This window comes from Rana temporaria, chromosome 3 (assembly GCF_905171775.1).
Source record: "Rana temporaria chromosome 3, aRanTem1.1, whole genome shotgun sequence".
NCBI lineage: Eukaryota > Metazoa > Chordata > Amphibia > Anura > Ranidae > Rana > Rana temporaria.
Window position 1 is genome coordinate 198,030,085 of NC_053491.1, and position 22,581 is coordinate 198,052,665.

Sequence of the window (22,581 nt, forward strand, 5' to 3'; positions counted from 1 at the left end):
AATGCTTCCCACTACTATTCCTATCAATATCAATGGAAAGGTGGGGGGCACAGATGTTCCCTCTCCTAGGCTTCTGTTCTGCCGTCTCTGAGGGTGTAATAAGCACAGAAATGTGTCTTGTGCCGTTTTTTGCGGCTGTTGCTCATCTGCAACGTGTCCTCTCTCTACACGCTTTGCTCATGTTCTGATCTATAAAGCTAGGTTTAAAAAAAATAAAACATAACCCCGTCCTGCACACTTCCTGCCTGGTCACGTGTGCCGTGTAAACAATCCGCCGTGCGCTCCTTCCTCCGGCTCGGCTGTGCGGCCTCCTTCCTCCCTGGAGTCGTGTGCTCTTCCCTGTATGGTGGTGCCCGAGGAAGAGGGCGATGACCCGCCGCTCCTGTGGCTGGAGGACGAGAATGACAAAGAGTTGTTGTTTCTGATGACGACCAAAGTGATGATTCCGCTGCTGAGCCCAGCCGTGACAGCAGAGCACAATGTCCTGCAGACCTTCTTCAGCCACCTGGGGCACTTCTCCTATGACAAGGCCAAGGACAATGTGGAGAAGGAGAAAGAGGCCAACAAGACGGCTGGTACCTCCTGGTCGTCCATGCTGGCAGCCCTGGCACACTTGGCTGCTGCAGAGAAGGCTTATCACAGCATGAGCTTCCTGGGGCAGAAGGCGGGTGAGTAGGAGAACTGATACACACAGATCACAGCGTGAGCTTCCTGGGGCAGAAGGCGGGTGAGTAGGAGTACTGATACACACAGATCACAGCGTGAGCTTCCTGGGACAGAAGGCGGGTGAGTAGGAGTACTGATGCACACAGATCACAGCGTGAGCTTCCTGGGGCAGAAGGCGGGTGAGTAGGAGTACTGGTAAACACAGATCACAGCGTGAGCTTCCTGGGGCGGAAGGTGGGTGAGTAGGAGTACTGATGCACACAGATGACAGCGTGAGCTTCCTGGGGCGGAAGGCGGGCGAGTAGGAGAACTGATACACAGATCACAGCACAAGCTTCCTGGGGCAGAGCGGGTGAGTGGGAGTACCGATGCACAGATCACAGCGTGAGCTTCCTGGGGCAGAAGGCGGGTGAGTAGGAGAACTGATACACACAGATGACAGCGTGAGCTTCCTGGGGCGGAAGGCGGGCGAGTAGGAGAACTGATACACAGATCACAGCACAAGCTTCCTGGGGCAGAGCGGGTGAGTGGGAGTACCGATGCACAGATCACAGCGTGAGCTTCCTGGGGCAGAAGGCGGGTGAGTAGGAGTACTGATGCACACAGATCACAGCGTGAGCTTCCTGGGGCAGAAGGCGGGTGAGTAGGAGTACTGATACACAGATCACAGCGTGAGCTTCCTGGGGCAGAAGGCGGGTGAGTAGGAGTACTGATGCACACAGATCACAGCGTGAGCTTCCTGGGGCAGAAGGCGGGTGAGTAGGAGTACTGATACACACACAGATCACAGCGTGAGCTTCCTGGGGCGGAAGGTGGGTGAGTAGGAGTACTGATGCACACAGATGACAGCGTGAGCTTCCTGGGGCGGAAGGTGGGTGAGTAGGAGTACTGATGCACACAGATGACAGCGTGAGCTTCCTGGGGCGGAAGGTGGGTGAGTAGGAGTACTGATGCACACAGATGACAGCGTGAGCTTCCTGGGGCGGAAGGCGGGCGAGTAGGAGAACTGATACACAGATCACAGCACAAGCTTCCTGGGGCAGAGCGGGTGAGTGGGAGTACCGATGCACAGATCACAGCGTGAGCTTCCTGTGGCAGAAGGCGGGCGCGTAGGAGTACTGATACACACAGATCACAGCGTGAGCTTCCTGTGGCAGAAGGCGGGCGCGTAGGAGTACTGATACACACAGATGACAGCGTGAGCTTCCTGTGGCAGAAGACGGGCGCGTAGGAGTACTGATACACACAGATGACAGCGTGAGCTTCCTGGGGCAGAAGGCGGGTGAGTAGTAGTACTGATACACACAGATCACAGCGTGAGCTTCCTGGGGCAGAAGGCGGGTGAGTAGGAGTACTGATACACAGATCACAGCGTGAGCTTCCTGGGGCAGAAGGCGGGTGAGTAGGAGTACTGATACACAGATCACAGCGTGAGCTTCCTGGGGCAGAAGGCGGGTGAGTAGGAGTACTGATACACAGATCACAGCGTGAGCTTCCTGGGGCAGAAGGCGGGTGAGTAGGAGTACTGATACACACAGATCACAGCGTGAGCTTCCTGGGGCAGAAGGCGGGTGAGTAGGAGTACTGATACACACAGATCACAGCACAAGCTTCCTGGGGCAGAAGGCGGGTGAGTAGGAGTACTGATACACAGATCACAGCGTGAGCTTCCTGGGGCAGAAGGCGGGTGAGTAGGAGTACTGATACACAGATCACAGCGTGAGCTTCCTGGGGCAGAAGGCGGGTGAGTAGGAGTACTGATACACAGATCACAGCGTGAGCTTCCTGGGGCAGAAGGCAGGTGAGTAGGAGTACTCATGTTACTTGTTATACCCCAATCCATCCTTTTACCATATCCTCACCGCCCACCACACTTCTACTGTGGCAGGGTGGCCTCGCTGGGCTAGATAATATACATGTACGTGATCCACCATTTCCAGGTAAGGGGCATGATACAGCACAAGTCAGTTAGCAGGTCCCAGCCAATGATTTATGGCTGGGACCTGCTGATCGGCTTAGCGAATGACAGTTCAGAGCCCTGTGTTTAGTAACAACAGAGCAGAGAAATGGCTTTGTCTTTTTCTTTTTTTTTTTCTCCCTGCAAAACAAGAAAAATCAGCCACGCCTCTTCGTAAAATCGGCACATATTACACATTTTAGACAGTTAACCCTTTGATTGCCGCTAGATGTTAACCCCTTCCCAGCCAGTGTCGTTGTATTGTATTATCAATGTATTAGGCTAGGTTCACACTGCTGCGAATTCAAAATCGCGGTAAAATCGCGATTTTAGCGCGATTTCGCGGCTGCGATTTCGGCCGCGATTTAAGAGACATCTGTGAAGGGTTCAATGTAAATCGCGGCCCGAAATCGCAAAAAGTAGTACAGGAACTACTTTTTGAAATCGGTGCAGCGCCGCGGCGTCGCACCGATTAGGACAGTGCCATTGCCGGCAAATGCCGCCGATTTGAGATGCGATTTGACATGTCAAATTGCATCTCAAATCGTACCCAGTGTGAACCAGGGCTGAATGTCACTGGTGGTGTCAAGCTACTTTCACAATGAGCAGCGCTTGAAGTCGGCAGTGAAGTGCCACTATTTTTTGCCGCGCTATTCGGCCAATAGCGGGGCACTTTTAACCCCCGCTAGCGGACGAAAAAGGCTTAATGGGCCAATTTCAATGGGGAGGGGTCAGGTGTATACACTGCTCCAACAGCGCTGAAAAGATGTGGCTAGCAGGACTTTTTTTACCGTCGTGCCAGCGCACTGAAACAGAACCAAGTAGATTAACAGGTATTTCTTTGCGCTTATGATCTCCATGGTAAATGTATCAGACCAAAAGAGAAGAATTTGGGTAAGTTCATGGTTGGGTATCACATACACACTTTAATATAGACCGTAAAAGCTTGAAAAAAGGATTGTCCAATGTGTTCAACTGAGCCTTAAAATGTTTTCTGTTTTTGTAGGTGGTCAATCATTTTTCAGCAGAAAAGATTCAATCAGGACAAATTACACCTCGCTGTACAATGAACTGAAGAAAGTGGTGACAACAGGGAAAAATGCTATTGGTGGCACAGCACCTCACTTGGAAGAACTGCTCTCCCATCTGTCAGAGCAGTTGTGCTTTTTTGTTCAGGCTCGCATGGAAATTGCTGATTTCTATGAAAAAATGTACTCTCTGAGCAACCAGAAATTCATTAACGCTGAGGAGCTGGTCAATATTTTGGAAGTCATTTTAAAGAAGTACAGTTCCAGGTAAGGATCATAGTTATCCCACTTGTCCACCCCAAAACATTGCAGGGAATTTACTAAGGGCTTAGTTACACTTGCTTTGACTTCAACACACATTAAAGCACCTACATGTGTGTTGTGTTTTTTTTTTTTTTTTTTTTTTTTTTATGCTTCTGCAATGTTTTGGTGGTGCTTCAGTGATACTTCATGGTGCTTTTTTAAAAGCTATAATGAAAAGTGTGTGTGTGTGTGTGATTTTTATTTGAAGCAAAAGCAATGTGTAAACAGAACTGTAAGCTAACTATTTTATTTAGTGACAGGCGCTTTGACTGCCGTTAAGAGAGCTTAAAACACTTCCTGCCCAAGGACTTCATATGACGTCTGGACTTTGAGTGAGGATATTAAAACGATGCCTGAATCGGGCAGCGGCCGTTTGTCATGGAGCTAACCAAGGACCAGATGGTCCCTGGTCATCTCTATGACCTTCGGAGGCTGGGTGTGATGTTATGACGTCACGTCCGGCCTCTGCAAATGTAAACACTGCTGTTTTCTTTGGCTGGGAAGCCGAGATCGTTTGTGTGTGTGTGTGTGTGTGTGTGTGTGTGTGTGTGTTGCTTTCTTAATCTTAGGCTTTCCAGCCTAGAGGTGAGACCCCAGATCTCGCTGTAAAGAGGACCTGTCATGCCCTATTTATATTACAAGGGATGTTAACATTCCTTGTAATAGGTACAAAAGCGATCAAAAAATAAATAATGTAAAGGGAAAGTGTCTAAAATAAACAATAACTATATTTTTTAAAGCTCCCCTGTCCCCATGAACACATACGTACATCGCAATAGCCTATGTAAACAGCGTTCAGACCAAACGCGAGGTATCGCCGCAAACGTTGAAGTGAGAGCAAGAATTGTAGCCCAGGACCTCTGTAACTCTCTAAACAGATAACCTGTAAACATTTTTAAAAGCGTCGCCTTTGGCGATTTTTAAGTACTGAAGTTTGGCGCCATTCCACGAGTGTATGCAATTTTAAAGCATGACATGTTTGGTATCTATTTACTCGGCGTAACATCTTACACACAGAAAATCAGGCTAAAAGTGTTTTGTTTTATTTAAAGCGGGGGTTCACCCTATCGACGGGAAAAAAAAAAAAAAATTTTCTTTTACCTTAAAATCAGGCATTGTAGCGCGAGCTACAGTATGCCTGTCCCGAATTTTTTACCCCCGTACTCACCTTGTAGTCGTCCATCGAAGATACCGGGGAATGGGCGTGCCTATGGAGACGGAGGATGATTGACGGCCGGCTCTGGCGCGTCACGCTTCTCCGGAAATAGCCGAAATAGGCTTGGTCTTCACGACGCGTGCGCATAGCCTGTGCGCAGGCGCCGTGAAGAGCCGAGACCTACTCCGGCTGTCTTCGGGGAGAGTGACGTGCCAGGGCCGGCCGTCAATCATCCTCCCTCTCCATAGGCACGCCCATTCCCCGCGGGAGCCGAAATCTACGATAGACGACTACAAGGTGAGTACGGGGTTAAAAAAATCGGGACAGGCATACTGTAGCTCGCGCTATAATGCCTGTCTCGATGGTAAAATGTGTCGGGGGGGGGGGGGGGGGGGGGGTGAACTACCGCTTTAATTCATGAAGCCATTTTTTTTTTCCAAGAAAAACACATTTGAAAACTTGCTATGCAAATACCGTGTGACATAAGTTGCAATGACCACAATTTTATTTCCTTGGGTCTCTGCTAAAAAAAAAATCACATAAAATGTTTGGGGGTTCTGAGTAATTTTCTAGCAAACAAAATATGATTTTTATATGTAGGAGAGAAGCGTGTCTGAAGCCATGTTTTAAAGAAAGTGTAAACAAGCCTTCAGACTATAGCAGCTAGAAGCCAGACCAACTGTGCACAGTAACTAATCAGCTTCTAACTTTAGCTTGTTCACTTACATTTTTAATCTAAAATATATAAGCTGATTGGTTTCCATGCACAGCTGCTACAGAGATGGTAAATTCTCCTCATTGATTCTCTGATGAGTGTTAAAAACCCATGTGTGAACCTAGTTAATTCCAAATACATTTTTATACAGGAATGAAGAGGAAGTCATTTGTAAGCTGCAAATCATGACTTAAAGCAGTGTTTCGCCCTCCCCCCAAAAAAAAATAAAAATTAAAACCAGCAGCTACACATACTGCAGCTGCTGACTTTTAATAAATGGACACTTACCTGTCCTGGAGTCCAATGATTTCGGCACCCGCAGCTGATGTTTTTATCAGCTGTCGGGTGCTACTGCCGCCATTGCGGGTAAGGGTACCCGGCAGTGTAGCCTTTTGGCTTCGACTGTGCATATGCGAGGCCTGCTCCTCTCTCCTCCTGGGCCAGGGGAGGAGAAGGGAGCCCCACGCTGAGGCGGTAAGGAATCCGATGGGCGAAAGTTCCACTTTTGGGTGGAACTCCGCTTTAAGAGCTTGCACAGAACTTTCTCCCCACCCCAGTGTAATAGAGCTGGGTGCCTGAGGGGTCAGTTGCCATATGGTGCCGTGTGTCAAGTTATTAGATTGCAAATATTGTCAAGATCTAAACTAAGGCACCTAAAATTGTACATGGGCGACCATTTAAAAAAAAAACAGCTAATTTCACAGCTTACTGTAAACAATGAACCTAGAATTATTCCTCTTCTTAGACCCCATTCACACCTAGGCGTTTTTACGCCTGTAGCGCTACGCCGCTGCCGCCAGAGGGCTGAAATCAGATGTCCCTCTATGGAGATGGTTCACATCTCCACGCCGGACGCCTGTCGCCTGCCGCGTGAAAAAAGGTCCCGGACCTTTTTCTTTCTCGTACATCACGGGACACAGAGCAGCATATTCATTACTATGTGGGTTATATGGAGTACCTTCAGGTGATGGACACTGGCAATCTCAAACAGGAAATGCCCCTCCCTATATAACCCCCTCCCATAGGAGGAGTACCTCAGTTTTTACGCCAGTGTCTTAGGTGTTGGTCATGGTTTAGCTTGCCTCCGCATCCTTGGGATTAGGTGAGCTAACCGGTTCTGTCCAAAGGCCTCAGCGCTAAAGTGGTCAGTAACCGGACCCCAAACCCTTGGGGTATAGCCCATAATGCTTCTCTTTTTAGAGAGCTGGACCCTGGGCCCGGAACTTAGAAACCTTTGGGGGCCTAATGTTTCTGTTGCCAGAGTGCTATATGGGCCCAGGACAGTGGATCCTTCATAGGAACCCAGGGCCTGAAGGTCTAGACAGCCCCACGGAGATGGGGGAAGATTGGGCCTCTTGCTTGGCAAAGTCCTGCGGCATGGAGCAGGTAAGTGAGGGGAAACTTGCGGAACTTGGTTCTTAGCAGGTTTTTCTGGGGGGTCACAGGGGACATGCCTAAAGTTATGCGCTGCATCTGGCAAAGTAAGTCACATATCTTAATGATAGGATGGCTTTATGTGTTATTTCCCCATAAGAGGTGACCTCCCTAGTAGTATTGAAGCATTGAGTGGCTGTGTGTGTGTGTTAAGAGAGCTGTGCTTACCTGCAAGCCTCCAGGCGATGCTGCATGGGTTTCTTCCTCCTAGCCTGGATGACAGGCAAACGCTGGCCTCCTCGTGGGCTCCCTTCAGAATCTAGTGAAGGGGAAGTCTTTCAGCCCAGTGGCTTGGAAGATAGTAACCACAGACGCCAGCCTGACGGGCTGGGGAGCAATTTTGGATGGTTGCACTTGCCAAGGTACTTGGGCAAAGCCAGAGAGGCAGTTGCCCATCAACATCTTGGAGCTCAGAGCTGCTCGACTAGCCCTCAGGGCTTGGACGTCCAAATTGCAGGGGTTCCCGGTGAGAATTCAATCAGACAATGCCACGGCCGTGGCATACATAAATCACCAAGGGGGAACCAAGAGTCAAGCCGCTCAGAGAGAGGTGAGCTTGATTCTCCTATGGGCAGAGGCTCATGTGCCCTGCATATCGGCAATATTCATTCCAGGAGTGGACAATCTTCAGGCGGACTTCTTAAGTCGCCAGACTCTGTTGCCGGGGGAATGGTCTCTACATCCACAAATCTTTCAAGCACTCTGCCAAAGATGGGGAGTGCCGGACGTGGATGTCATGGCATCGAGACTCAACAAGAAGCTAGACAGGTTCATATCCCGCTCAAGGGATCCGATGGCCTGCGGAACCGATGCGCTGGTTTACCCTTGGCATCAGTTCAAACTTCTTTATGCTTTTCCCCCGATCCAGTTACTACCCCGCCTGCTGCGCAGGATCAGGGTGGAGCACATACCAGTCATCCTGGTAGCTCCAGCATGGCCCAGAAGGGCATGGTATTCACTAATCCTAAAGATGGTAGTGGGAGACCCTTGGACTCTTCCTCTACGGCCAGACCTGCTATCGCAAGGTCCGATCCTCCACCCTGCCTTACGGCATCTAAATTTGACGGCCTGGAAGCTGAATCCCTGATTCTCAGGGGTAGAGGTCTGTCTCAGAAAGTAATCTCTACCCTAATCAGAGCCAGGAAACCGGTCTCTAGGGTGATTTATTACAGGGTCTGGAAGGCCTATGTAGTCTGGTGTGAGTCCAAGCGATGGCTTTCTCGCAAATTTACCATCGATAGAGTATTAAGTTTTCTCCAGCTAGGAGTGGATAAAGGACTGGCATTAAGCACAATCAAAGGACAGATTTCGGCTTTGTCAGTGTGGTTTCAGCGGCCGCTGGCCACCCACTCGCTAGTTAAGACCTTCATTCAAGGGGTCTTACGTATTAATCCTCCAGTTAAATCCCCGCTTTGTCCGTGGGATTTAAATCTTGTTCTGTCAAGTTTACAGAAACAACCTTTTGAGCCGTTGGCTGAAATTCCTTTGGTTCTACTGACAAGGAAGTTAGTATTTTTGGTCGCCATGGTTTCCGCCAGAAGAGTGTCGGAACTGGCCGCCTTATCCTGTAAGGAACCATATCTTATTTTGCATAAGGACAAGGTCGTTCTCCGCCCTCATCCTTCCTTCCTACCAAAGGTTATATCCAGTTTTCATCTAAACCAGGATTTGGTATTACCATCCTTCTTTCCTAAACCTACTTCCAGAAAGGAAGGGTTGCTGCATACCTTGGATATTGTCAGGGCCATGAAGGCCTATCTTAAAGCTACAGAGAAGATCCGGAAAACAGATGTGTTGTTCATTTTACCGGATGGGCCCAAGAAGGGGCAGGCAGCTGCAAAGTCCACCATCTCAAGATGGATTAAGCAGTTAATCACTCAGGCTTACGGCTTGAAAGGGTTGCCTCCTCCGTTATCATTAAAGGCTCATTCTACTAGGGCCATGGGCGCTTCCTGGGCAGCACACCACCAGATCTCTATGGCTCAAGTTTGCAAGGCGGCAACCTGGTCTTCTGTCCACACGTTTACAAAATTTTACCAGTTGGACGTAAGAAGGAATACTGATACAGCCTTTGGGCAGGCAGTACTGCAGGCTGCAGTTTGAGACCCTCGGATTCCGGGGGCTCCCTTTTGAGTTAAATTTAATATTTAAAATTATTTTTCTCAACTAAGTTGGATTTATTATGATTTGAGTATATCTCTAAATTAAATCCTTTTGTCTTGGAGATGTTCTCCCTCCCCTCATTGTAAGCATTGCTTTGGGACATCCCACATAGTAATGAATATGCTGCTCTGTGTCCCGTGATGTACGAGAAAGAAAAAGGGATTTTTGATACAGCTTACCTGTAAAATCCTTTTCTTGGAGTACATCACGGGACACAGAGCTCCCACCCCTCTTTTGGGGACCATTTTGGGAGGCATACTGCTTGCTACAAAACTGAGGTACTCCTTCTATGGGAGGGGGTTATATAGGGAGGGGCATTTCCTGTTTGAGATTGCCAGTGTCCATCACCTGAAGGTACTCCATATAACCCACATAGTAATGAATATGCTGCTCTGTGTCCCGTGATGTACTCCAAGAAAAGGATTTTACAGGTAAGCTGTATCAAAAATCCCTTTTTTTCAGGCGTCTTCGAGCGTTCGGCTAGGAGATGGGAATCATCTCCATAGAGGGGGTCATCTTGGGGCACATCTAGGCGGACAATACCGGCGTTTTGTCGCCGCAAATCGCGGTACAAAACGCCGCTATTTTTACCGCGATTTGCGGCGACAAAACGCCGCGATTTCGTCCGTCTAGATGTGAATGCAGCCTTACAGCATGCGTGACAATACCCAATATGACTTTCATAATAAGTGTTTTATGTACACAAATGCATCCTAGGCGTATGTTTGTTTACCTTTTAGTACATGGAGGCAGGGTTTTTTTCATTTTTTTAAATCAGATTTGTGATAGTAATAAACTGAAGCAAAAAAGCCCATGGCTGTAATCTTGTATTAACCCTTTGACTCCTGTTATGTCTAAGACATGTCCATGGTGGACAAGAGTTAAAGTGGTTGTAAACCCTTAGGGTAAAAAAATAAAAACCCTGCAAGACAAAGGAATAAAGGGCTAGTATGCATAGCTTGCCTTGCATCAAAGCCCCCGCAGCGGTACTCGTCCAATGACCCCCCCCCCCTGGGTGCAACATCTCTCCCCTAGCAGCTTATGGGTATTGTGGGCTCCGGCGCTGTGATTGGCCGGAGCCATGATGTCACTCCCGCCGGTAACTGCACACGGACTGAAGCGATGGCACACTCACTGAACATACGTGCCATTGCTTCAGTTTGCCCCAGTGCACATGTGAGGATGACATCAGCACAAACGGGATATCTCCTAAGCCATACAGGTTTAGGAGATATCCAGGGTAGCTACAGGTAAGTCTTATTATAGGCTTACCTGTAAGAGTTTACAACCACTTTAAGACTTGAGAAATAAAACATGTAACTGTGCATTAAAATTTGTAAGTATGTATTTTTAACATTTTGTTTGCTGCTGTAGTTTACTACTTTTTACTTGCACAATTGCCTAAATATGTAATTTGGCCAGTAGTGCCCAAATTTTAGCATGCAACTGTATTCAGGAGTAGCGATGAGCTATGGTTTAGGCTAAACCCAGATCAGTCTAAGGCCCCATACGCACTATTTGATTTTCTGCAGATTTTTGTCTTCAGATTTACCCATATATCGGCCGATATTTGGCCATGTTTGATCGGCATCGGCTGTTTTATTATGCAAATTAGGCTGATATTTAACACTGACTGCACCCACAAGTGTTCCTCCTCCCTTCTCCACACTCAGCACCGCACTTGATGCTTGCCAGAGCCGCTGAGTGTGAAACTGACACGTAACAGTGGGGAGAGAGGAGCTGTCAAAATTGAGCTTTATGTCGGGGGTGGGTGGGATCCAGCCATGCCCCCTTTTTTAAACAGCCCAATCATTGGCTGGTGTTTGATACCCTGCCTGGGTCCCGCTCACCCCCGACATCAAGCTCAATTCTCTCTCTCTCGTCAGTTTCACACAGTTACCGTGTGAAACCTGCCGGTGCCATCTGTCAGTGCCATCTGTACTGAGGACATCAAGAGTTTGGTAGTGTGACAGGAGCAAGCAGGGAGGTGTGTGTGTGTGTGTGTGTGTGTTTTTTTTCTTTTTTTATTGGCCTAAAATATCGGCCACAAAAATCGTCGTCCTATATCGGCCGCCCCAGTTTCTAAATATGGGCATCGGCCAGAGAAAAATCCATATCGGTTGACCTCCTAGGCTTTAGTCTGCGGGAAACGGTCACGGGATAGCAGGCCGCTGGCCTCGAAGCCACACTTAACATGGGGATAGGGATGCTTGACCTAATATGTATTATATTGGGCCAATAATGTCCCCAGCATTCCCACCCCTCTTATGTCTGGTTGCAGGGAAGTGCCCCACAGCTGATTGGGCCAGTGCCCTGCTATCATGTGACAGGATTCACACTGTCGCTGTAAGGCGAGGAGAGCTACTAAACGGCACTTCCGTATTTACATGTTATTGGACACAGCCAATCACATGGGTAAAGCCACATCATCAGCTCTTTAGCGAGATCGGGGTCCCGCCGTGTCCTAGGAATGTGGTGCAACAACATATGACGGCCCCCCCAGAACGAGAGGGGATCCCGCCCGCACTAATTTTCCTACACGGCAGGCGGAAGGTAGTTAAAGACTGACTCCACAAATAATTTTGTCTTTTGAGTGGACTTTGGAATCTTTGCGGTGTGGTGTTGCCAAGACAATGAAAAATCAGCATGTGATTCAGCTTGGCAGTAACCATTCAGCAACCCTGAATTATCAATTTGAGCTGGAATTCACTTTGTTTTGGGATGAAGGTCTGTCTATTCAAGGAAAGTAATTATATCCTCAGACTGTGGTATGATGATCCATATTAGTCCTTTTCTTTAGTGGTCTGTAGACGGCAATTGAATTGTCAGTGTTGTTTTTTTCTGTTTCTTATTAACTATAGTTTTTACCATGTGGTACAGCATTTTAGCCTTTTTTTTTTTTTTTAGCTCCATAGTCTCTAATGGAGAGATTAACTTGTATTTTTCTGGCAGATTGTACATATATTGTAATTTTGAGCATATATGCAACCCAAGCCAAAGGGCTTTCTCTCCTTAAAAGCTCGTTGGGCTGGGCTTCTCCTATGGATCACAGGAGTGCAATTAGTTTTGCGCTCCTGTGACTGAAGTCCGCTCTTTGCTGAGGTCACGTATTTGAGTCCAGGCACCGCCTCATCGTGACAAAGTCTGGATCCGCCAGGTGCCTGGACTGACACCCGTCTCAGCCTCTCAGTGAGCTGCTTTAAAAAAGTAATAAGTTGATTTGCTTTTTTTTCAAATAACAGTTTTTTTATTTTCATAAAATGTCAGTATAGAATATAGCAGCAGTTCAAGTGCAAAAGATGAGAGGAGGTACAAAATTCCAGCTAGCTGGGCTTACACAGTGGCTCCATATCTATTTCTGCTATCAGTGACATGTTGATTTGCTTTTTAATGAGTGCAATAAGTATTTGACCTTTTGCAAAACAGAAGTACTTGATGGCAAAACCCTTGTTGACCACTACAGCAGAGTTTAGATGTTTTTTGCAGTTGGCCATCAGGTTTGCACACATCTCAGCAGGGATTTTTTTCCTGCTCCTCTTTGTAGATCCTCTCCAGGTCATTAAGGTTTCAAGGCTGGAGTTTAGTTACTCGAACCTCCAGCTCCCTCCACATATTCTCTATTGGATTAAGGCATGGGCCTTCAAACTATGGCCCTCCAGTTGTTTAGGAACTACAATTCCCATCATGCCTAGTCATGTCTGTGAATGTCAGAGTTTTACAATGCCTCTTGGGATGTGTAGTTCCGCAACAGCTGGAGGGCCATAGTTTTAGGATCCCTGGATTAAGGTCTGGAGACTGGCTAGGCCAGTCCCAGGTCCTTAATGTGCATCTTCTTTAGCCACTCCTTTGTTGCCTTGGCTATATGTTTTGGGCCATTGTCGTGCTGAAATACTTATTTTCAATGCCCTGCCTGAGGTAAGTAGGTTCTCAACCAAGATTTGATTGTACATGGCCCTATCCATTGTCCTTTTTGATGCAGTGAAGTTGTCCTGTCCCCTTAGTAGAAAAACACCCCCAATGCATAATGTTTTTTACCTCCATGTTTGATGGTGTTCTTGGGGGTTATAGGCAGCATTCCTCATCCTCCCTCCAAACACGGCGAGTTGAGGCCAAATCGCTTGATTTTGGTCTCGTCTGACCACAACACTTTGACCCAGTTCTTCTCTGAATCATTCAGATGTTCATTAGCAAAGTTCAGATGGGCCTGTACATGTGCTTTCTTGAGCAGGGGGACCTTGTGAGTGTTGCAGGATTTCAGTCCTTCACGGCATAATGTGTTACCAATTGTTTTCTTGATGACTATGGTCCCAGCTGCCTTAAGATCATTTACCAGATTCTGCCATGTATTTTTTGGCTGATTCCTCACCGTTTTTATGATCATTGAAACTTCACAAGGTGAGATCTTGCATGGAGCCCCACACCGAGGGAGATTGACAGTTATTTTGTGTTTCTTCCTTTTTGCGAATAATTGCACCAACTGTTGTCACCCTCTTACCAAGCTGCTTGGCAATTGTCGTGTGGCCCATTCCAGCCTTGTGTAGGTCTACATCTTTTAGTATTTTTTTTTTTTTACCAAGCAGTGTATATTTACCTACAAAAATGGTGATGTGTTCAATACTTATTTTGTGTGTATATGTATGTATGTGGGTGTGTATAACCTCTGCAGCACCAGAAGATTACCAATGGGGGGAGGATCAATGGACTAAGATGGCAGCCACCAACACAAATATGGCTGCCAGTACTGTCCCTCATGCTAAATAAAAAATAAACTTAATCTAGGCTTTTAGGTCAAAAAGTATGACCACATTATAGTCAGTACATTTTAATGATTTTGCTGTATTTTTGTATGATTTTTGTAAATATCAGATGTTTATGCCTTTTTATACTAATGTGTCTGATCTACATGGCCCTGTATTTACATATTGCTTTGTCCTTTTTTTGTAGGTTTCATCATCCTCTCTTGTCTCCTCTAGAAAGTGGATTCCAGCTTGAAGTTGATGTTCTTTCACACCTTTTAAAAGCACAGAGCTTGATATTTGAGTGGAAGTTTCTCTTGTCTCTTGTAAATTTGCACAATGCCCATACTAAACTACAGACTTGGGGTCAAATATTTGAGAAGCAAAAAGAGACCAAGAAACATTTATTTGGAGGACAGTCACAAAAGGCAGTGCAGCCTCCACATCTTTTCCTGTGGCTCATGAAGTTTAAAAATAATCTATTAGCCAAGTTTACTTTTTACTTCCATGAAGCTTTAAGCCGACAGACCTCAGAAATGAAAACCTTGACTGCTAAAACGAATTCAGACTACTTTGGAAAAATCTCCAGCTTCATAAGAAAATACGATGCGGTCAATGTGTCCTTAATTTTCGACAACAGAGGTTCAGAAAGCTTTCAAGGTCATGGCTACCACCATCCAGATTCTTATAGAGAAGCCCCCAAAGGTGTGGACCAATATCCTGCCGTAGTATCATTGCCCTCTGACAGGCCGGTTATGCACTGGCCCAATGTTATTATGATAATGAGTGACAAAAGTGCAGATCTGAACACTTTAGAGAAAGTTGTATACTTTTACGATGATAAAGTTCAAAGTACCTATTTTCTGACACGTCCTGAGCCACATTTTACCCTTGTTGTGATCTTTGAGTCAAAAAAGTCTGAGAAAGATTCACACTTTATTTCCTTTCTCAATGAGCTTTCCCATTCCCTCAAAAGTTCCAGAGTATTTGCAAGTTTAAAGCCAGGCTCTAAAGGTTAAACGGATGGGTAAAATGATGTGGCATAGCCGGATATACGATTTGTTGTCTCTGACATCTTATAGCTTTAAATGACAACACTGATCGTAACTGAATCTTAACCCTTCCATATATCCTATCCTTAAGGGCTCTGAAGGTAATATCTCCAAGCAGGAGTCTCTGCTTATTTTTTCCCAGCCACACACCCACTACATCATCTCTGCCGAGTTGACTGCGACATACAATAAGTTGAGAATCTAGTAGCAACTGTTTGACACCTTGGAATCTGATCGTGTGTACTCAAGATAGAAATCTCAATTGTGGGTGGAATTATTCTTGCCACTTTGCCATTATGTTATCTAGTGCAGTGCAGTTAGGAGAAATCCTGTAATGAGAGAACAATGGATATGCTTATCAATTATTTATTTATTTTGTTTTTGTTTCCCTGAAAGTACTATTTGTCTGTCTTTCTCTCTGGCTTCAGTACTCTCTAAGGCGCAAACCCAGAACAAGCTTGCAGTCACTGAACTCAAACTCTGTTGTAAGCAAGTGACTCCAAAATATGGAAGCCAGCATTTTCAGAAGTGCATCTGCAATGGCTACCCTATATTTACCTCAGACTTCTAAATTGCCGTGTACACCTCTTAGCAATATGAGATGTGCTTCGTGCGTCAAATGGTTTCATTAATCCCCCCCCCAAAAAAAAATTATGGTGCTGCAAGGGTTAATAGAGCTGAGGGAGCTCCTAAAACTCAAAAGGTTTCTGGCTATGCCTGCCCTTTTTGACCAGCTCCTCCAATCATAGAAGCCTATACTATAGGTTAAAAAAATGAAACCTCATCTATGAATGAAGGATTTGGACCTTTTGAATAATCTGCCCGCCTTCCATTCCATCAAAAGCAAGCACAATAAGGACAACTTAACATTTTAAGCCTGATTTTTTGCCTTGCTTTTTTAAGGCAAAAACCTCCTGTTCAGTGTTATGTTAAATTTTATTGTAGATCTGTCTTGTTGACCACACCTGTGTATGGTGATTCGTGTTATTCCTTCTGTAGCTGCATGTATGGTCTTTAAAATGTCTTATAGGCTGAACTAATTATTATTGCTAAATCGGACTTGAAGTAGAAGTAAAGGCGACACTTAACTAACCCTAAACTTACTACTGTCAGCCACGTTCTAAGCCTGATCTATCTAGCCCTGTAAAGAATAAAACTTGCTCTACTTGCCTGTTCTGAAGCTACTCTGGTCTCCAGTGGAGCCCTCTGTGTGCAGGAGAAAGACGACAACAATGGTTGGGATATACCTGGGAAGTGATCTCACCCATAGACTTAGTATTGGGCTTCTGTTGTCAGCTGCCTCTCCTACATGCTGAAGCTGCCGCTGACAGCTCAGCCTGGGACCGGACAGGAGTGGCTGCAGAACAGGTAAGTATAGCTTTTTTTTTTTTTTCTCTCTCTCTCTTTACAAGGCTAGATGGATTAGGCTAAGAATGTGGCTGAGCATAGGTTTCGTGTTGGTTGGGGTTTGCCTTTACTTTCACTTTCAGGGAAAGGCCTACTTTTTTACAGGCAGCTAGGGAGATGGTAGTGACCTGCTGCCATTATTTTTCTCCAGTTGCTGATCTCAGATGTAAACATTAGACAAAGGCAGCTGCACCACCCTATAGTAGGCATAAGCACATAGGGCATGCCTTCAGCATTCTTAGAAAATGAATCCTCATTACCGGGGGCAAGAAGCTTCAACAGTACTTCTGCTACAACTTGGCCATGGGCAAATTGAGTGACATGCATGTAACTTGCCTTTCCAAAGTTCTTCTAATTTTGTCTATATATTTTATATCAGATAACTTGTTTCTGTGTTCTTCTAAACTTCACATCCAACCATTCATCTGTAGAATTTTATTCCAATGCTTTTCAGTATATTCTTGAAATGTTAAGAACGTGTTTACAGTGCTTGGTTGTAAGTTATGGTTGATTTTATTGCACCTTGTCAGCCAATGTTGGCACCTGAAAGATTTTGCTGAGATATGACTGTTAATTTGTTTTAGTCACAAGTGTCAACGTCTTGCAATGTTGCTGGGCAAGTCACAATTACTTGTTGACCAAAAAATGTTTCGCATCGAGCCTAAAGTAACTTCTCACAGATAAAGCATTTCATCATTCATATCATTGTGTATGCCAGCATCATTGCTCATTGGGGCACTGTAACTTAAGATGGCAACTCTTAAGTTGATAATGTCTTCTATAATAGACACCACAACCTGTATACTTTGTGATCAGAGAGAAGGATTATGCTATTTTTGTGTTCTTCTTACAAAAGATGCTATAGATACCCTTTGGGATTCTACACAACCTGTATACTTTGTGATCAGAGAGAAGGATTATGCTATTTTTGTGTTCTTCTTACAAAAGATGCTATAGATACCCTTTGGGATTCTACAGTACTAAATGTAATGCAATAATTTTGTAGCTGCTATTCCAGTTTCTGGAAAACTGTTGAAAACCATAAATTAGGGAATACGTTTTCCATGATTGGAACACCTCGGTAAACATTGGGTTGTGGCCTTATTTGTTTTTAAATATGGGCGTTTTTCAACAGATGCACACTTATATATTTTTACATGGTAGATTATGATCGCAGTTATATCAATGCAATTCAAACACTGAAAATAACTTTTTTATTTTATAAGTAGATTTTGAACGTTCCTGCTGAAAAGGATTGTTGCAATATGGTGGACTTATTGTGGTAGGACGGCTCTGTTTAACTGCACTAATGACTGGGTGTTTTAAGTTATGCTGCTGAATTAAAATCAAATTTCAACTGTGTTCTCATTGCCTTCTTTTGCATACAATGCTTTTATTATTGGTAGTTATGTCATTCACCTTGCCAATCTGTTATCAGTTTTTGTTCTCTGTCATCAAAAGATGCAATATTTTTCAATCTGCCAAAGTGGATTTCCATTTTTACATTTTAAAAATTGGATACGCCAAATTTGCTTTAAATCTAGGAGCCAGCTAAAGTTTTTTTTATTTTGATTTACGAAGGTCTTCCCCGACACTTGCGCACAGAGCCTGTCCCCAACATCTGATCCGCCCCCCAGACAGAGGTATACACCTGATCCTGTCCAATCGGCTACACAGCTCAGCCCAGCCCCTTTAGAATGGAGATCGTCTTCAAGACCCGCTCGGCTTGGAGCATGTGAGCTGGTGTCGCCAATAAATGGGCTGACAGAAGCCCAGGCGCCAGGACGCAATTTTCTTTCCCTTTATGTTTAAAAAAAAAAAAAAAAAAAGTTTATTTAAAAAAAAAAAAAAAACAGCGGTACGTTCTCAATCGTTATCTACATCTGACATTACAGATTAACAGCACAGCATCAAACACAGAGGTACATTATCTTTAGATGTTATGATCTAGTAAAGGTATGTCCACTAATCCACACGTCTTGTGACATGAGTGCAGCAACCATGAAGCGGAGGACAGAAAAGGCACAAGGGGGAAGGGGGTTACATCACCCGTGAACTGGATATAGTGGAGGTATGGGCCCGAACCCGACATGAGCCATAACAAATAGAAGTAGGGGGAAGCCCAGAGATTTGGGAACCCATGGAATGCCAAGTTCCTAGGCTAGTATTGACATTGGGGGGGGGTCAAGACCACAAAGTCAGTGAGGCCTCAGTCACTCCCTGGCCCGGCATACCATATTCTCAAACCCTCAATCTAAAGTGAGCCGCCTCACCTTAACCCACGCCACCCAGATTTTGTCAAATTTCTTGGGACAATTATAGGTTAGGTAGGTTAGTTTGTAGAACGGCAGTGCTGCGTTCACCAGGGCTCTCCACAGTCGCACCGTTGGAGGGGTGGGATCATTCCATTTCAGGAGGACAGCTCTCCTCGCATAGAAGGCTGCGTAGAATACAAAGTGTTTTTTTTCCCTGCATTGTAGCCAAGGTGTCCACAATACCCAGCAGCAGTGGCAACGGGTCGCATGGGACTCTAAGTGTACCTATAGAGTTGATATCGGCCACCACCCCCTTCCAAAGGGTCTGGAGATGTGGACAGGACCATACAACATGGAAGAAGGAGCCTGTTTCCAAGGCACATTAAGGGCATTCCTATCAGGGTATATCCTGGCCAGGCGCTCTGGAGAGTAGTAGGCCTGGTGAACGAACCTAAGCTGGGTGAACCTATCCCTTGCGGAGATCATGAGAGGGAGGCAAGGATGCAATTTCTAGTCACAATGGTGACCTGGCATTTGTCGAGCCCTGGGATAAACTGAACAAAAGGTATGACTTTGAAATGTTGTAAATACACATCTATTGGATATACCAAAACTGGAAACGAATCTAAGAAAATCAAAATATATGTATGAATTATACTGTATTGTATATTATTAGTTCAACCCCAGGGAATCGGCGAAATACACAGATGTAATCAATTTTGCAACCGTTTCCCCTTCTAAAAGGTTTGTATTTCTGTCCATCTAGTTCTGAGCTTTTGATCAGCTGTCGCACAGTACAGTCCTGTCTGGTAGTAAAAAAGGCATAATTTGTGGCTGCCACATTTAAGTTACAGGTCTTGTCTCTGCGTGTGATCTCTGTATACAGAGATTCTAAAGCCTTGTACAAACGATGAGGATATTGGACAATTGTTCATCAATATTATTTTTTTCTTCTGTTTTTACATGCTAGTCTCATATCGTAATGAAAGAGGCTACTAACCTTATGAAAATTTTTCGTTCGACGGATTACAACTTTGGAAGTGACGTTATGTATTGCAATATTTTCTTTTGTTTTCCGAACATGTGGGGGCTTGTTATAGTAGGAGAATTTTGTTTGTGTTTTGTCCCTTCGGATAATTTCGCATTAACTGTCATGATCAGCTCTTGAAAGCTACGGTCTAACAATCAGATTATCGTATAATTGTTTTGAAAAAGCCGTATTTTTTTTTATTTTATGATCGTGTGCACTAGACTTAATAGGCTGCTACCAAGTAAAATTTTGGTATTTTACAATGCTTACATTAATAAAAATACATTTACTGGTATATAAATACAGAGCTGCTGTAATTTACCTGCTGAGAATTCATTTTGAGAGATGTTATTTATTGTATAAAAGTCCTAAAATCGAACAGAATTTCAAAAAGTTTTTTTAATGACTTTATTTTTGGATAGAGGACAGAATGCATCATATTTTTTGAGCACCTGCGACTTGCTATGCATCCAGAATCTGTTTAGGATCCATCTGTGCTATGAACAAAATCTGTATTATAAATCAAGTCCTTCATTACAGCTTTGCGAGCTATCTGACCCTAATCTAACTGGCTGTTCTGATTGGGTATCCCCTTCACCTATTATAATAGCAATAATAATATTAATAACCATAATGATATTTTATAATATTAAGAAAAATGCCATAAAACTATCCCCTATTTTGTAAACGCTATAACTTTTGCGCAAACCAATCAATAAACGCTTATTGCGATTTTTTTTTTTTTTTTTTTTTTTTTTTTTTTTTTTACGAAAAATATGTAGACAAATACGTATCGGTCTAAACTGAGGAAAACAATTTGTTTTTATTGTATTTTTGGGGGATATTTATTATAGCAAAGCTCCGTGACCACGGGACCCGCGGACCCGATCGCCGCTGGAGTCCCGTGATCGGTCCCCGGAGCTGAAGAACGGGGAGAGCTGTGTGTAAACACAGCTTCCCCGTTCTTCCCTTATATAGGGAACCACAACCAATGACGTCACACCTACAGCCACACCCCCCTGCAGTTAGAAACACAGATGAGGTCATACATAACCCCTTCAGCGCCCCCTTGTGGTTAACTCCCAAACTGCAATTGTCATTTTCACAGTAAACAATGCATTTTTTGCTGTAAAAATGGCCATGGTCCCAAAAATTGTCCGAAGCGTCCGCCATAATGTCGGTCACGAAAAAAAACACTGATCACCGCCATTAGTAGTAAAAAAAAAAATGATTAATAAAAATGCAATAAAACGATCCCCTATTTTTGTAAACGCTATAAATTTTGCGCAAACCAACCGATAAACGCTTATTGCAATTTTTTTTTTACCAAAAATAAGTAGAAGAATACGTATCGGCCTAAACTGAGGGAAAAAAATATTTTTGAGGGATATTTATTATAGCAAAAAGTAAAAAATATTGATTTTTTTTCAAAATTGTCGCTCTATTTTTGTTTATAGCCCAAAAAATAAAACCCGCAGAGGTGATCAAATACCACCAAAAGAAAGCTCTATTTGTGGGGAAAAAAAGGACGCCAATTTTGTTTGGGAGCCACATCGCACGACCGCGCAATTGTCAGTTAAAGTGACGCAGTGCCGAATCGCAAAAAGTGGCCTGGTCTTTGACCAGCAATATGGTCCGGGGGTTAAGTGGTTAAGCTTGTGCACTGTTGGTTCACTTACATTTAGATTTCCCTTATAAATGTTTTTTTTTTCTTTGTCTGAATTTCTCACTTCCTGTTTCTCCTCAGTAAGCTTACCCCCATCATCCATGGGGGTTAGTCAGCCAGAACAGCTTACTTCTCACTTCCCTTTTGTTTGGAGAGAGATGCTCTCTGTACACACTTGAAGTGTTTTTTTTCTAAAACCAGCGTTTAACCTAAAAAAATGTGTCCATGTGTCCCCAAATGCAGCCTTGTGTCCCCAAATGCAGCCATGTATCCCCAAATGCAGCCTTGTGTCCCAAATGCAGCCATGTATCCCCAAATGCAGCTTTGTGTAGGTCTCCAGCCTCTACCGCCATCTAGTTGATCAGCGCGCGGGGAACATAACAGCTTTCATTTGAATAGCTGTGTGTTCCCCTCCGCGCGTCGTCATAGCCCCACCCCCTTATCTGGGCACTTTGATAGACAGATCACCTGTCCAATCCTGGGATGGGTGATCTGTCTATCAAAGTGCCCAGACAAGGGGGAGGGGCTATATATGACGACGCACGGCGGGGACCACACAGCTATTCAAATGAAAGCTGTTATGTTCCCCGCGTTTTACATACCTGAAAATTTCTCTGCTCTCCGTCCGCTCTTCGCCTTCTCTCTGCCCCCTCTCAATCCGCTCTCCGCCCCCTCTCAACCCGCTCTTGGGTGAAAAAAAAATATCAGGTGAAGCATCGGGGGCAAATGCTCAGTATCGGTATCGGGACAACCCTAGTTTACACATATGGGGATGTGGGAAATCACATGTGTTCTCACAGCCAATCGCGCTCCTCTTTTTAGTAGATTTTTAATGGAACCCCCTACACATCAGAAAATGCAGTACTATACGGCTGCCCTGCGGGTGTGTTTTGGGAAAAGAGTTAGGGACTTTGGGCCAAATCCTCAGCCAGGCGGCGTAACTTAACTTTCAGCAGTTAGGTAGAAACTTTAAGTCAGTGTAACTTAAGTGCCTGATCCACAAAGCACTTACC

General features: G+C 44.8%; 1 protein-coding gene across 1 annotated transcript; it reads left to right on the forward strand.

Moving 5' to 3' along the window:
* The first annotated feature begins 242 nt into the window (after positions 1 to 242).
* On the forward strand, positions 243 to 17,979 carry KICS2 (KICSTOR subunit 2). The gene is made up of 3 exons (XM_040344097.1): positions 243 to 668; positions 3,630 to 3,918; positions 14,367 to 17,979. Exons 1-3 carry the CDS (start codon positions 344 to 346, stop codon positions 15,175 to 15,177), a joined length of 1,425 nt encoding a protein of 474 aa, XP_040200031.1. The 5' UTR covers positions 243 to 343; the 3' UTR covers positions 15,178 to 17,979.
* The last annotated feature ends 4,602 nt before the right edge of the window (positions 17,980 to 22,581 follow it).

Bases quoted from the DNA above. Each gene is read 5' to 3' on its own strand.
- KICS2 (XM_040344097.1), top strand. From the start codon at position 344: ATGGTGGTGCCCGAGGAAGAGGGCGATGACCCGCCGCTCCTGTGGCTG. The intron at 669-3,629 runs GTGAGTAGGAGA...CTGTTTTTGTAG, and splicing joins CTTCCTGGGGCAGAAGGCGG to GTGGTCAATCATTTTTCAGC. The intron at 3,919-14,366 runs GTAAGGATCATA...CTTTTTTTGTAG, and splicing joins TTAAAGAAGTACAGTTCCAG to GTTTCATCATCCTCTCTTGT.